Below are 15,721 nucleotides of genomic sequence, written 5' to 3'. Positions count from 1 at the left end.
GCATGGCGAACCAAATTAAATAGCGTCTGTAGGAAAATGGCACAGGATTTGTTCCACTTACCATGCTGTCCTCTTCCTCTGATTTTCTATGATGTTATAAAAGGTATTGGTTTATAGTCTTTTGCTGTTACTTTCTTGGTCAAGGAAAATGAGCCGCAGGGCACCTCGGTGATGTTCCTAAGGCCTAGCTAATTTCCCCCGTTTCCTCCAAATTGCAGCATGTGTAAAGTACTCCGTGTGGTGTGCGTATAGTAACCCGTTACTTAGTGCTTCCTAATACGTCGTGCCCTTCCTGTTCACGTGAACAGCAGGGCCCGAGGACGTGATGCTGGTCAGAAGGCCCAGCACGGTTAGGACAGAGTAGAGGAGCATTGCGCCGTGGTCTGCAGTGAGCGATGAGGAGGATTTTTCGGCGAGGTTGGTTTGGGTTTCCTTGAATCACTGATACCTGCGGTTCCGGTGTGTGTGGAAGAGCAGCATCCTGGCATTGGGAAGGCTGACTTTATAAACAAGTCAGGGTGCTCTGGTTGGCTACAGCATTTACTGCAAACACTTTCATCACCTAGAGCACTTCCTGCCCTCCCCCTCTTCCCGGGCACACTCAGCGTGGCCTTTGTCAGGACCCCCGACCCTGGCATCCAACATCTAACCCCTGGCCAGGGAGGGACTTGCCTACGAGGCAACAGACTGAGATGCCTGCAGGGAATCGCTGCCCCTCCTGCAGGCACCTCCGTTCACACTGCCAAGTACAAGTCCCAGTTGTACATCAAGTTGTAGCTAGTAATAATGTTGTAGTATATTTTATGTAAAATTAACATTTAAGCTTAATTTTAATCATGATATTATAAAGCTGGATCATTCTGAAAATTACTTGTAGAAGGACAAGTTATGAAATTTGAATTACCTCATATTTAGAAATCAAATGAGGACCTTCTTGTTCTGACACGAATTGGTGAACCCCTTGAAATTGTAATAAAAATGTGTTCTTATATCCACATGAGGATCTTACCACAAAAGATTGCACCTGACTCAAGTCAAGTCTTAGAGCTAGAGCACCCAGTGAGTGGGGAGCACAGAGGACAGATGATAGGTGAAAACCTTCACAAGGGGACAGACAGACACGTCCAGCATGTGGGCATCTGTGGGGTGACTGGTCTGGGTTACTCGGCAACTCGACAGCATGGGGGTGACAACAATGATGAAAACCCTGGGGGGTGCCCAGGGGGCAGGGAGAAAGGGGGTGGCCTGGATTTAGGGGACATAACTGCGGGTGTGCTGTTATCTTTACAGTGCTACGAAATGAAGCCCCCCACCGATGTCCTGAGGAGAGTGGCTGCGAACACACTGCTGTCCCTGCTGGCTGTCAGCAGGAGGGCGCAGACGCTAGCTCTGAAAGGTGGGCCGCCCCACGCACCTTGTATTTTTGTGGCATATGTCAATTCAGGGTTACTGCTTGTCCATTTTAATTTTTTATGGCCTCAGTGTAAAAAACTTGTACTTTGAAAGTTGCTAAAAATAGTTAAATGTGCACTACTTTTAAAGTAAAAGTATTGTAGATTTTTTGTGTGCAATAATTCCTGCGGTAGAGAATATTTAAATAGTATAGAGGCTTGAACAGTAACATTGCTCAGCTTTATAATAATTAAATGTTAGTGACCACAAGCACGTGTTAATGTTACAGACCAGAAAGTAAAAACATAGTTTGGTGATGATAACAGCATTGTATCGTCCTGTATTTTAATATGAATCTCCCCCAGGCTGTTGCAGTCTCTCCTCTGGAATGAGAGAACACAGGCCTTAGAGTTGAAGGGCAGTAACAGCACCTCAAGCCCACGAATTTCAATTGAGATTTGCTGTGTAAACGAGTTATGCATTCCTCAGCATGTCCTGAGATTCGGGGGTGGGCTTTCACGGTTTGGTTCTTGTGGACTTTCCCTCTCATTCTTTATTCTCTCACTGAAGACACTACAGTGGAGTTGGCCAGAAGTGAAATGTTGGTTTTGAGAATTAGATTGATAGGTGTGGGGCGAACTTACTGGGAAATGGCTTTTCCTTCCGTTAGTTCTGGTCTTGTCTTGCAGCCGATCTGGTCAACAGCTGCATTGAGCAGATGAAGCACATTGGTGCCCAGCTGAGCCTTGATTCCCTGAGGCCGAGGAAAGCCGCGCTCAGGAAGAAGGTAGCGGGTCTGGAATTTGTGTGTAGGGACCCTCTCCTAGTGTCCTTGTGCTTCGGAACAACACCAACACTTGGTTGACATGAGTGATTTAGAAGGAAGGCACAGCCAGATAATAATGCGATTTCCACATTAGATGTAGATTTGGGGGTTTTGACTGCGTGTCTTGGTTTTCATTTGAGGATCTTTAAGTGAAATGCATATATTATATATTTATTGTTGTAAATGTTTTGGAACATGCATGATAATTTTATACACTGCTGAAAGAAAGTCTTGCACAGTAAGTTGGGCATGAACTCCAGCTCAGTATGCCAGGTGCTATTCTAAATGTTTTCCCTTTTACTATCCATGCGCACTCATGACAACTGCCCTGTGACTAGTGATTGATAAAGCCAGCACTTGCCCCAGCTCCAGGTGGTACAGAGCTGACCTTCCTGATGTTACTCTGATTAATGCCTGCCTTCTGAGACGTCTGAACGTCTGTAGCATTGTCTGCCGGACTCACGTTCAGATGGCATATTCATGTAAATGTGAAACAGCCATCGCTGTCACATAAAACTGTCGAATAATAACTGTCCTTGAAAGATTTGCCACACAGGCAAATGGACATGTGTATATTTATAAATATGTAGATATACATGTATGTATATAGCTGAGGCCAGGAGAGCGTGATTTATGTAATAACCAGTCTCTGCTGCATTTGATCAAAAACCGAGAGAACATATTTAATGGTGTCATTGGTGCAGGGAGTTAAGTGTTTCAGTTTCTGTTCCTGCCTTTCCTCTCTGGGCCGAGGCCTGTGCTTCACCGTGGAGAGCGTCGGCTGGTCCTGATATGACTGAGAACCAGGCAGGTCCTGCTCCCCTATATTGAGATGGAGCACGGAGCTTATTATATGTCTCGGCTCCTCTACGCTCGATAGAACAGAAATAGCTTTTTCATGGCGGGTGCACTTCTGGAGATGCGGCCACCTTTCAGAGACATTATCTGTCAGTCTGCAGAGTGATGGTCGCCAGGGCCGGAGCGCGGCTGCATTGTAACCTGCCGGAGGGGAGGAGGGAGGGAAAGCTGCACTGAGCTCACACCTCACCCGCTTCTGTCTGGACAGGAGGACGGCCCTGTTAAGGAGTTAGGCTTGGCCATGCAGCTCCTGAGGAACTGCCTCTATCAACACAAGGAAGGTAAAGTAAGTAGTGCGTCTTGGGTTTCCATGGTGGTGTAACCTCTCTAGGAGACAGCGTGGGCGGGAAAGGGGAAAAGTCTTGTTTTAGATGCACAGCTGAGTGTCCCTGGACTCTGTACTCTTGGCATCTTTGCACCTTGTGTGGTGGCGGCTCTTGCTCATGGCTGTATTTTCGCTTCATCACTGGGACTTGGAGTTCGGGCGGCTTGGACAGACAGACAACTTACTTCAAAGTAGTTTGATGGGATTTAAGTATTTGTACATTTCATTGAAATCCCCCTTGTATGAGCTTTTTACTCAGATTAGAGGTGTCATCTATTAAACTTCAGATCCCTTGTGCTGCATGGTGTCGTCATGACTGGATGCATTAATATTGCTCCTGACCAGGGGACGCTCCGGGGTGCTCCAGCCAGGCCTGCTTATGTGGATGTAGATGCTGCTGGTTTGGGCCCCAGTTATAAACACAGTGCTCACACTTGGACACACTAGCACCTGTAAGGATGTAAGCTGGAGCATCTCTACATTTCCAAGTTGTCGATACGGAGTAGACCCAAAGGGGAATATTAAGATTACCCTTGAGTATAAATACAGTCCCATGGGGCAAAGATTCCTAATTTCTTTTTCTGCTCCAACTTACCCGGGGTGTAGGACACACCCCATTGCTGTTGGTCACTCTTGTGGTAATTCACTGATTGACCCACCCTCCCCCATCCCATTTCTGTATACGTGTAACACTGAGGAGTTTCATTCTGGGACTCGGTCACAGTGACTGGGAGGTGGTAAATGGATTAAACAGTGGGCAAGGTTAGAGCAGGGATGGTAGTGGTCCAGGCAGGAGATGACGAGACCCCAGCGGGGCATGTGAAGGCTGAAGGAGGGGGAGGAGTCGATCCAAGATGAGGGTGGGAGAGGTAGAGGGGCTCCAAACTCTAGTTTGGTGCAAGAGTGCTGCGCAGAGCAAGCGAAAGTGAGAGAGCCTCACGTTCGGGTCTGACACGTTTGCCCAAAGTTATGGTGTTTGTAGCCGTGACTATTGTTGAAATTTCTCAAGAGTGTAGAGTGAAGTCCAGGTCATATCCTTGGAAAATACAATTAAGAGAAGGCAGAAAACAGTGGGAAGGGATTGCTGAGAGCTTGGAGGCGATCCAGGCTAGCACGGCTCCGAGGAAGGAAGGAAGAAGTCGTAGGTGAGGCCTTGGTAACTGCAGAGGTGGGCGTGGCCTTCCGGGCACCATCCGGACAGAAAATATATGGAAGGAACCTGAAAACTAAATAGGAGGTGCGCAGTGGCAGCAACGAGGGTGTTCTTCCTAGAGGCTTGGTCATGAGAACACTGTTACAGTTCAGGACACGTAGCTTTTCATTAAAGGAAGTCAGTATGTATGTTTGTTTCTCTGTAAACTGCTCGAGTGTAAACAGGAAATCAGATTGGGGCTAGTTATTAACGAGACAGGAAGAAAGGAGCCAATCGATGGGTCAAGGGCCCTGAGGGCCAGGCAGCTGTGATCCAGACAGACACACAGGTGGATGTGTCAGCCCCCAGCACAGGTACCACCGGTCCTCACTGCCGCAGGACGGGCGAGGGGACAGACACACAGATGAGCTGTGTGGACAAAATGCCGAGCGAAGAGGGAGCTGAGCTGCTCGTTGCTGCCCCGGCTGTGAAACTGAGCAAGGTCACCTGCTGCAGCCATAGGGCTGTGTCCTGTCCAAGCTCAAGGAAGAGGGGAGCACGGGGCATGGCTGGGAGCAGCATTGGGAACAACTCCCCGCTCTCCTGCCCTGACGCTGCATAGAGTTCTGTAGGGTGTGTGTACTGATAGGAACGCCCGCGTGTGTGCCCGCAGGTCCGCAAGTGCCTTCTGATTCCTGTTCATTTAAAATGGCTGCATTTACTGCAAATAGTTATATGTTACCTATAGTATTTTTCCCAATGGTAACTGATCTTCATAACAAAAACTAAACTCCAAGTTACTTAAGGATGTATTGATTTAACATGGTATTTTGACTGACTTTTACTATGCTCAGGTGATTTAAAACCGGTAATCTCACCCTGATTGATCTTTTTCTCTCTCTCTCCATGTATCAGATCTGTGCACACACATTCACACCCAGGGGGTGGGGGGAGGGCGGGAGGGAGAACTCGAGTAGATCAGAGTGTTTACTTAACCAGAAAATCCTGTTTCCTAACCACATCAGAGCACTTACAGCTTAGTGTTGTGAGATAGCACTGTCCTGCTTCCCTAGTGTGTGCAAAGCTGTTTTTCTGCACTTCTTACCGAAGGTGTAGATCCTGGCCATCCTGGTGTGGAAGGAAGGGACCTCCCAATGCTGGCCAGGCTCACAGGGCAGGCCTGGGGTGGGGACTTCAATGCCAGCTCCCCCTAATCAGAACAGAGATAAATTTGGTTTTTGTCCCCTTATGTTGGTGACGATTGTTTTGGATTTGATTTAATTTTACATTTCCTAATTCAGACTAATGCTGTCCTTACTTCCTTTCCTCAACAGGAGGCAGCTCTGGAGGCTCACCTTGTCCCAGTCCTGCACTCCCTCTGGCCTTGGCTTTTGATGGATGATTCATTGATGCAAATTGCCCTGCAGCTACTTTGTGTCTATACTGCAAATTTTCCAAACGGTAAGCGGAGCCAGTACTGCCTTTCAGTGACACGGTATACTAAAATGCTGATCTTATGTAATGTTGCTGGGGTGGACTGGAAAAACAGTACATAGTTTTGAAGTGTTTCCTACTTATTGGGGGTGTGTTGGTTATAGGCACACTTTCTTGTAGGTATCCTGATAGCAGACAGGTATGTTTGTATGTTTGTGAGATAAGAAGTCATTACACAGCTTAGAGAACAGAGAGGGAGAAACTGGCTTGATCATATCAGTGGGAAAGTGAATTTAATCAGAAAATTGAGAGAGTGAAAGCAACACCAGTAAAGGTTAAATCTTTTGTAGCTTCGAGAGCTGGACATTGGCATGATGAAAGGTAGTTCTAGGTACAGTTGGTTTGGTGATGGTACCACTGTGCCTCCTCTTTCGTTCATTCATTGGACAGGCGTTTTATTGAGGGCCTGCTATGGGCCATGTGTTTTTAGAAGCCAGCAGCTGAGGGTGAGCCTGGACAGGTAGCGGTGATTTGAGCAGAGATGAGCAGGTGTGAAGAGACTCAGTTTCCCGTTGGAAACTCAGGGTCACAGATGTGAGGTTTAGCTGTCAGCAAGTGCATGTGCTTTCTGCTCTCAGCATTCAGCAGCTCGGCAGCTGGGCTCTCCAAGTAGCAGAAGGTACACAGAGAAAGGACCGGAGCTCAGACAGGTCAGAGCCCATGCAGTCAGCACCCAGGGCCGAGAGGAGCTCCCTCCTTGATCGTCTGACCGGCCTCAGCCCCTCTCTGGAGCCTCCCTGTCCAGAGTCCACGCAGCCTGTCAGTGGCCAGCACAGACCGACCTAAGCAGACCTCAGGCTTCTGCACTCTCACTGTGACGTGTGGAGTGTTGCATCTCTGTCTCCTCTCCCTGGCCTGTCCTTCCTCACCTCAGTGCCCAGGGAAGTCAGGAGGAAAAGAGAATCAATTGCTAAATATTGAGCAAAAAGCATTCACTTTAATACCAATCATTTGAAACTATTATCTGCATTACCTTTATACTTAAAATTGATGTAACTAACTACCAGAATGTGATTAGTTCACTAAATTGAGGAAGAGACTCTTCTTCTGTCTGATTTGCTTCGCAGTGGAATTGCACCCTGGGTGAGATTTGAGTCGCAGTCACGGACACAGCGGTGCTCGGACGCTGCTGTGAAGTGCGAACCTGAAGGAGCCCTGTGTTTATTCCGTTTACCTGCAGAACGAGTTTGCCTCTGTTCTGCTTACACGTAGTTCAGCCTCCCCACGTTAACTAACCCTGGTTTATGTTGCGGGACAGTCAGAGGTGGTTCCAGTTCCTCTGATGACCTTTCTCCCTTGATAACTCCCACGTGGTTGTGTAACTTACTGAGAAGGCACGGGAGTAGAGAGCGAGCTGGTGCCACTGCTGGCTCTTGCTGCTTGTGCGCTGCGTGACCGTGAGCAAGTTGCCGACCCCCCCGAGCTGGTACCTTCACCCAGCATCCCTGGCTGCTGCATTTGTCCTGTTCTCCACTCCAGAATTATTGTGCTACTTTTTTTCTTTTCTTCCATAAAATAGACCAAGTTACCTCCCATTTCTACCATTCTGCTCCTGTTTACTTAGATGTCTTATTGAGGAGCTGTTTAAAAAGCCTGTTATGCTTTTTGTGTTCTCTAAAGTAAAACAAACCTAGTGTTTTAAGCACTGCAGTGCAGTCCCGAGGCCCCCAGTGAGGGCAGCAGCACACCGGGCTGGCCGTGGACCCCAACACCTGCCGCAGCGCCGATGGGCAGTCCGCAGGCGCAGGGCCGGTCACTCGGTAGACTGATGCACTTCGCCTCTGAGGCGGTCCTAACTGAGCAGCGAAACCAAGGAGACAGGGTGACAAGCTGTTATTTTTAAGGTTGCAGTTCTCTTTGCTGGTCAAGTTCTGGACAGTTTCCTGTTCCGGCTGTGTCCAGAGGAGCCCCCGGCAGCTCCCTGATTCTGTGCATCCTGAAGTTGGCCTCCCAGGTGCCTCTTGAGAACAACGCAGTCCAGCAGACCCTCTTCATGTTCCTGTCAAACCTGGCCTTGTCTCATGACTGCAAGGGAGTGATTCAGAAAGTGAGTACTTAACCCTTCCCATCACAGAAAAGGTGGGAAAACAACCCTGCCATCAAGGACATGCTGAGTTGAACACTCAGCTTCCAGGGTTAATTTATTCTGCTCTCAGACATTTTAATTTAAAGGGTTGTAAAAAGGTTTAAGAGTTCACTTTGCTTTTAAAGCGAGTTGATAGTCGATACATGGAAAAGTGACAGAAACTAGAATATGACCAAATTGTTTCCAGGCACACAGGCAGGAAACAAGGTAGGAAGGCCCAAGTGCAGTGTGAATGCCAGTCTCAGGTCTGAGGTGTGGCTTTGAGCTGGAGACTTACTCTTTAAGATCCACTTTCTTCATTTCAAAAATTATTAGGTTAAACAATATCTAAGGCATCTGCAGCTCTCAGTCTGTGATTAAGCATCTGTTGCTATCGGTGTAATGAGACTGTGTGAGGTGCAGTTGACCTCGTCATTTCTCTGCTGCCGTCAGTGGTAGGAACCCAGACACTCTCGTAGCCTCCCTCCCTGCCTCAGCTGCAGGCGTTAGGAAGTGTGGCTGGTGCTGTGCATAGGTGAGATTGTCAGGTGCCCCCTTTCTCTCTGCATGGCATGCTTCTGCACTTCCACCTGGTGTGGGAACCTGTTAAAAAGCATCGGTGGGCCCAGCAGAAAGGCGGAGCTCCCGCAGCCTATTTCCAGTCTGAAGCACTGCCATATACTTTACCACTGTCGTCAGCCCCGGTCGCCACTGTCACTGCAGAATCTAACTGGATGGGACTCGGGACGAATGTAAAAAGCACTGATTTGGGCTGACAGCTGAGACGTAGGTGGAGTGAGGGTGCGTGCAGTCAGCGTGCATGTGGTTCCCAGAGTTCTTGGAGCTGGGGCGATGCTAGTATCTCTGTAGCTCATCCCATCCTCACACTGAGTCCTTTTACGTAAAACTGTTAGATTTATTTTGTAGATTCGAGCCATTGTCAGTATTCAGGTGCAGGAGAACCAGGAAACAAGCCCGAGTAGCTTGTTAAACTGGGAGAGAGGTGAGACCTGGGCAGTTATGGTAGTTAAGTGACCACATTCCTGCTCCTTGGTCACCTGGGCACCTGGCCATGTCTCCACACTGCCCTGGGCTGCTTCATGTGTTACTTTCATTCACTCTCTCTCTCTCTCTCTCTGCATATAGATTATTCCAGACAGTAAGTTACTGCCTTTCACACAGTGAAGTGTGAGCTGGGGTTTTGTGGAAGGGGTTCTATTGGGGGGTTGGAATGACTTACACTTGGAGCAATCGCACGCTCTCGTCTGCAAGTTTACTAGAGTGACATTAGCCTGAGAAATCTGTGAAGAGAAGCAGCGGAGTGGACAGAACACGGTCTGTACCACAGAGTTTAGCTCACAGGTAGCTCTGAGGATCAGGTATCCCCAGTCCTCCCAGAACTGTTAGCTGGTATTCAGGACCGGTGTGGGTGGTGGTGTTTTTAATTTTAAGGTTTTTATTTATTTTTAGTTTATTTTTTATTAAGGTGTAGTTGACATGCAGCGTTGTGTTAGTTTCGGGGCTAGACACAGTGACTTGACGTTTAAGTAACCTAGGATGTGATCGCCAGAATCAGTGTGGGCCCGTCTGTCACGTACAGTTACTACGATGGTGCCAACTGTGCTCTCTGCGCTGTACCCTGCACCCCGGGGCCTTCTGGTTTTATAACTGGAAGCTGTGCCTCTTAGTCCCTCCCCCTCTCCACCCACCCCCGGCCCTCCCCTCTGGCAGCCGTCAGTGGGTTTTGATTCTTTCCCTCCCCATAGGATAGCTTTCAGTGAGTAGAAAAATTGCCAGAAGGCAGACAGAAAGAGTAAACGCAGGAGGCCTGAAGCAACCCCAAACCGAAATATCAGTCCTGAATCATGGAGTTGACCGTGACTGCTTTATCCATCAGGAAAGAATTACTAAGAATTCAAGTTTGAGCAGTTTTGCTCTCCTTAGCTTGTTCACTCATACCTGGAAACAGTGTAGGTGGAGTATTTGGAAGTGGTTGAGGAAGGAAACGTTAAAGCTGGGGAAAAATGCAGAATGCTAGCTAATGGGTCTCTGTGGGACTGGGAGAAGAATGCAGACTCAGGAAGAAAGTAATGTTCTCTGTTTCCCGCAGACTAACTTCTTGCAGAACTTCCTGTCTCTCACGTTGCCGAAAGGAGGGAGTCAGCGTCTCAGCGGCCTGACTGTTCTCTGGCTGAGGCTGCTCCTGAATGTGTCCTGTGCAGAGGATGGGCAGCAGATGATCCTGCGGCTCGACGGCGGCCTGGACTTGCTGGCGGAGATGGGCAGGTTCAAGCACAGGCGCGGCCCCTGCCTGCCTCTCCTCATTTTCCATAACATTTGCTTCAGCCCCACCAACAAGCCCAAGATCCTTGCCCATGGTGCGTAGTCCACTCTGTACATCACACGCATGCACACGCACAACACACAGACGTCCATTTACACGTGTGGTGGTTCATAGCATATTCCATTCAGATTGAAACACAAAATAGTTTTGCAAGTTATTTGCCAGGTGTTTATTCAGCCCCCGCTGTGTTCTCGGCACAGAGGGAAGCAGCAGCTGGGGGATGGAGGCCAGGAGGTGATTGTCTGATTTCTCCCTGCTCGTCTGTAGTACCTGGAGTTGGGTGTGTGCCGGCAGCTCTGGGTAAATATCGATGATTGAGATCCTGAGCGGGCAGGGGAGGCGAGTGCTGGGAGCAGTTGGAAAGATTTGAAACAGAAATGGAAAGGCCTGTTTTTGTAACCGTGTGCTCTTTCCATGAGGAGCATGAACTTAGTAGGGGGGGGGAGTTTTATTAGGAGATGTTGTGTCATCATGAAAAGAGGGAGAAAAGGGGGGCTCTAGACCCCGCACACCACGCACGTGCTCCCTCAGCGTAACGGGCGCTTCTTGGCCCCGCTTCCTCATCTCTGAAATGAGCCCCCTTTCCTGGTTTTGGTAAAAGTCAGTTTATAGACACGCAGAGGGCCTGGAACTGTGTGTGGTTCATGGCAGATGCTCTCGTTTCCCTTCACGTTTCCCACGTAATCTCTCCCTGGGGTGTTTCTCTATGAAACGGAGTTTCCCGAGCGGGTGGGAATGATGCTTGCACTCCGCGTGTGTGCAGCTGCTGTTGTTTCCTGGTGGTGATTCCTGAACCTGGAAACGCAGAGGAGGCTCTCAGAAGCTCAGTCTGTCAGCTTTGAACTGGTTTGCAGCACTTGTTGATTTTCATGGTGCAGATACTCTTACTGTAGGTGGTTTCAGGCTCCCAGCATGACACCCCTGTACTTAAAATCGTATCATTAAGAGGAAAAGTAATAAATATTCAGAACCCCTTACTTCTTAATTACTTAACTGTATCTTACTATGTAGTCTTGAAGTTATTTACATGTTAATGTGGGAATTCACTTCATACCTATTTGTTAGGCTTACAAATGTTTTATGTGCTTTTTTAAAAAACTGGTTGATATACAACATTAGTTTCAGGTTTACGTGCATTTTGTATGCATGTTATATTTCACAATAAAATGTGTTTTTAAAAATATCGATCCACTTGCATTATCAGAAGGGGCAGCACATTATTGACCTGTATGTGTACTTTATTAAAGCATTTTCCGAGCTAGTAACTGTGAAAGGAGTTAGGATAAGCCTGTCTGATCATGGGCGGTGCACCTGAGTGTTGGCACCACGTGTAACAACATCTCTTGATGATACTCAGGTGGATACACCGTTCGATGACATGCCCCAAGAGCATGAGCTGCTACCGGTCACTTCCCAGGACGGACGTGATCAGATACCTGTTGATACAGGCTAGTTATGGGGGTCATGATACAGGAGAAGCAGGGGACCACGGAGCGAGCTCACTTTATGGAGCAGCTGCTTTTTTTTTCTATAAGACTTTAAATTCTTTAAAATTTCTTTAAAACCCCTATATAGAATCACTGAAACAGCATTTTTGTTTGCTTTAAATTATGGAATCTTTCATCCAACTGGTATTTATTGAGCCCCTAGAATACAGGGGCCCCGTGGTTGGAATATCAGCAGTGAGCGGGCAGACTTCGCCCTCGGCCACACTGCTCTGTAATGAGATGTGTCCAGCAGGTGGGGTGTGGCCAGTGCATAGAGCCCCCAGGAACAGTGTCTCAGGACTTTAAAGTCACAAGCTGTAGAGGAAAAGTGATTCAGTGTAACATGTAGGAATAAGTAATAAAACGGCCTCATGCATTGTCTGAGACACCCTGACGCCAACTTCCCTGCATCTTCACCTAGAGCCAGTAGCTGCTGCAGATAATTCTGGGTCTTGACTCCATCTTCTGGCTGGCTGTGCAAAAAAGGGGCCTGTCTCGTGGGTCGATCTGCCTTTAAATCACTTTTCCTCTGACACACATCCACACAAGCAGTCCTCTAGGATGTCTAGTCTTTTTGTAAAAGGCTTAACTCATGGTTTTCCTTCATTATTTTATAGCAGCCCATGCTATTGATATGTTCCTACAACAGTCTTTATAATTTATCACTAGCAACCTGTTTCCCTGCCACCAAAATGTGCACTGTAATTGAAGAGCTCATTAATACGACTCACTGTGTAAGTGCTACTTCTCCACTGTTGTCCTTGAATGAATGTGCCATTGTTGAGTTAGGGCCAAAAATATGGGGCCTCTGCTGCTGCCCTGGCTGCTCTGTCTGTGTGTGGAAACTGTTACGTGGCGTGAAAGATCCTTTTCGCTATAGTCTAGCAATAGTAGCTCTGCACTCTGATGGGAGAGCAGGCTACCTGACTAGTCTAAGGTAAGAACAGTGCTGTGTCTGGGACTGAGCTTTTTTTATGTCTTTATTATTAGAGAAAGTCGTTGGCATGCTAGCCGCCTGTCTGGAAAGCGAGAGCCAAAGTGCCCAGAGGATCGGAGCAGCCGCGCTGTGGGCTCTGATTCACAACTACCAGAAGGTCAGTGTTCAGTCTCTGTCACACCCGGGGGCGGACACCAGCCTCTCTGGCAGCAGGCTGTCAGGAGGGTTGGCACGAGCAGAGCAAGCTCAGACCCCAGCGAGCATGTGGCCCGGGGGTGCCTCCACAGCTAGGAAACGTCACTGCAGGTCCTCCTCCCCTCCTCATCTCAGCAGCCGCCTCATCCCAGAAGTGTCTCCCTTTTGAGTGAATTTTTCCTGTTACTATAGGGTGATTTGCCCCTTGGTGCAATGTTGTTAGAGATTATTTCTGCTAAACGACGTGTCAAGGAAAAAGGCATCTTGAAACAAAACCAAGTAACGGAGTTTTATCCAGAGTGGGGTCTCCCTTTCTCAGGTGTGCATGGTCACTGAGTTTAGGAGTGAGCTCAGCTCCCAGGTTCCAGCACAGGCCTCCGGGGGGCAGGCGGTGGGGACTCGCGCCTGCTCGCTCTGGCCTCTGGCCTGTCTTTCAGCTCAGTCATCTCACTCCTGAGGGAAATGCCTGTGTGGCCAGTTAAATAGTGGCTGAGTGACAGTGTGAGCATAGACGCCCATCCCCACAGGCTCTCTCTGCGGTTGTCCCTTATCTGGGCATGATCTTCCAGCTGGCTGGTGTCCGTGCCCACGAGGACCGAGGCTGCTGCTCTGCCTCTCCCAGCGTGTCCCCAGGGCCCAGCACAGGATCTGACGCTGTCGTCTTAGTAGATATTTGCTATACTTGATCTGAAACTTCAGGTCTGAGGGAATGCGAAGGGAGAAGGGGTGGGAGGAGGGAGCAGGAACAGGAACAGGAGAGAAGGCACCGGTTGGCGGGGAGGGATGTGGCGCCACCACGATGGCCTGTGCTAGTATCTAATTCTCCAGCTCTGTTACTACTCTGTAATGTCCTGGTTACTGCTGTGGTCAGAACGGCAGTGAGGATCGGATCCTGATCCCAAACACGTGGAAACAAATCTAATTCACGGACTGTTCCATGTTATCTCCAGGCAAAAACAACTTTGAAAAATCCATCAATAAAAAGAAGAGTGGATGAAGCATATTCCTTAGCAAAGAAAAGTAAGTTTCATTGTGAGAGATTGCCCTTGAACTTGAAGCGATTAAGTTAATTCTGTGATGAATGAAATACTTGGACAGTTCGCAGCAAAATAACTGTTTCCTGCATCAGTGTTTCACAGTGATGTTTGAGGAGCTTTTGGTCAAAGTGTTGTACAGTTTGCTGGCATTTGGTCCGTGCTTTTCTTTGTGGCATTTTTAAAATGATGAAATAAGATGGTTTTTTAGGACATGTCTGTGATCGTTCTCCAAGTCATCTTTTTCTTATACAAAACTTTGCTGGTGGCCACGGCTGTGCTCAAGTGTGTTAAGTGATAAGAACAGGGCTCAGTTAGAATTGACTGTGAACAGAAAACTGATCTGACTTTGGGAGCTGAATCAGTCTCCAAAAATAGACCCCATTGCCTGGTGCCGGCCAGTCCTGCGACGAGATCAGGACACTGGGGGGTGGGGGGCCTTCCATTTAAAGTGCGTTTTCACTTTAATGATGCAGGTAACATGAGTGTTGTTCTGTGACCACGTGTCTTCCCCATGTTTTTATAGTCTGATGTTTTATAACTGGCTCGTGGGTGTTTTGTTTTTGTTTTGTTTCTAGCTGTGCCCATGAACTCCTGGAGGTCCTGGGTACTTCAGTTACTGTCAGTGTTTCGGTGTTAGGAGGGTGGTGCACGGAAAGGACAGGGCATTCCTGTGGGAGGCAGGAAATGGATCCCTTGTGGAGGTGCAGTGCTTTTGGTTTCACTCTTTGGCTAAACCGTTAATAAAAAGTAAATATAAATTCTGTAACTTCCTCATTCTTTTATAATGTGGAATATCCTAATGCGAGTATGCCAAAGAACTGAGTACAGCTCTGCCTCATGTACCCTGTGCCTGTGTGCCCGCTCTGGGTTGGTGCTCGGTTCCGGCAGCTGGCTCCTCCAGCCTCTCATGTCTCTCAGCTTTTCCAGACCCAGAAGAAAGCCCCCTGAATGCCTATTATTTGAAGTGTCTTGAGAACCTTGTGCAGCAGCTGACCTGCTCCTGAGGACCCGGACACTCCGCCCGCAGCTACGGTGGCTGGACAGGTGGGCAGGCGTGGAGCCAGCTGTGCACAGCTGTGGCCCGAGGACAAGGGAGCCCTCTGTGAGGGCTGATGCCTTTCTTCCTGACGGACACTGAGTGATGTCCAGCTCTGTCCCTTCATCTCCCAGCTGCTCTAGGTTAAGAGCAGCCGACTAGCAGAGGACTGAGAAAAGGCGTAGAACATGCTGGGGACACAAACATTTCCATCTTTCTATGCAACTTGCTTTGTAAAAATCCTATTTAACAGTTATTTAATAAAACAAATGTTTCTAGAAACTGAAAATTGACTGATAATTGCTGCCTGCAGGCTTAATCAGGGTCATGAATACACATTTTAGGAATGAGAAGGCATTGTATTCTGATTTCCTTTTTAAAAAACATTTTTTTACATGACATTTGATTCTTGTCAAAAGAAATCCTTATCTTTCAAACCTTTGTATTGTCCAGAATATATGCATTGGTGAAGGGATATGTGTGTGTAAATGTGTGTAATTTTGTGAGTAGCTTTTTTCTGCAGTCTTTAGTGATATTAACTCCTTTCCATGTGATTTGTAAATGTTATATTTTATTCTTTTTATCTTTCAACT

General features: G+C 47.9%; 1 protein-coding gene across 1 annotated transcript in view; it reads left to right on the top strand.

Moving 5' to 3' along the window:
• Nucleotides 1–15,413, top strand: part of RTTN (rotatin) — an 85,178-nt gene extending 69,765 nt beyond the window's left edge. Inside the window, exons 41-49 of the mRNA XM_081149028.1 lie at nt 1,291–1,396; nt 2,082–2,179; nt 3,285–3,362; nt 5,868–5,994; nt 7,872–8,074; nt 10,203–10,470; nt 12,914–13,017; nt 14,006–14,075; nt 15,011–15,413. Coding sequence (XP_081005154.1) covers nt 1,291–1,396; nt 2,082–2,179; nt 3,285–3,362; nt 5,868–5,994; nt 7,872–8,074; nt 10,203–10,470; nt 12,914–13,017; nt 14,006–14,075; nt 15,011–15,096 — 1,140 coding nt within the window. The 3' untranslated portion in view covers nt 15,097–15,413. The remainder of the gene's footprint in view (nt 1–1,290; nt 1,397–2,081; nt 2,180–3,284; nt 3,363–5,867; nt 5,995–7,871; nt 8,075–10,202; nt 10,471–12,913; nt 13,018–14,005; nt 14,076–15,010) is intronic.
• Nucleotides 15,414–15,721: the final 308 nt, after the last annotated feature.

This window comes from Miniopterus schreibersii (assembly GCF_964146895.1).
Source record: "Miniopterus schreibersii genome assembly, chromosome: 10".
NCBI classification, from domain to species: domain Eukaryota; kingdom Metazoa; phylum Chordata; class Mammalia; order Chiroptera; family Miniopteridae; genus Miniopterus; species Miniopterus schreibersii.
Note: the sequence above shows the minus strand (reverse complement) of the source record. Positions and strands in the feature narration are given on the sequence as shown.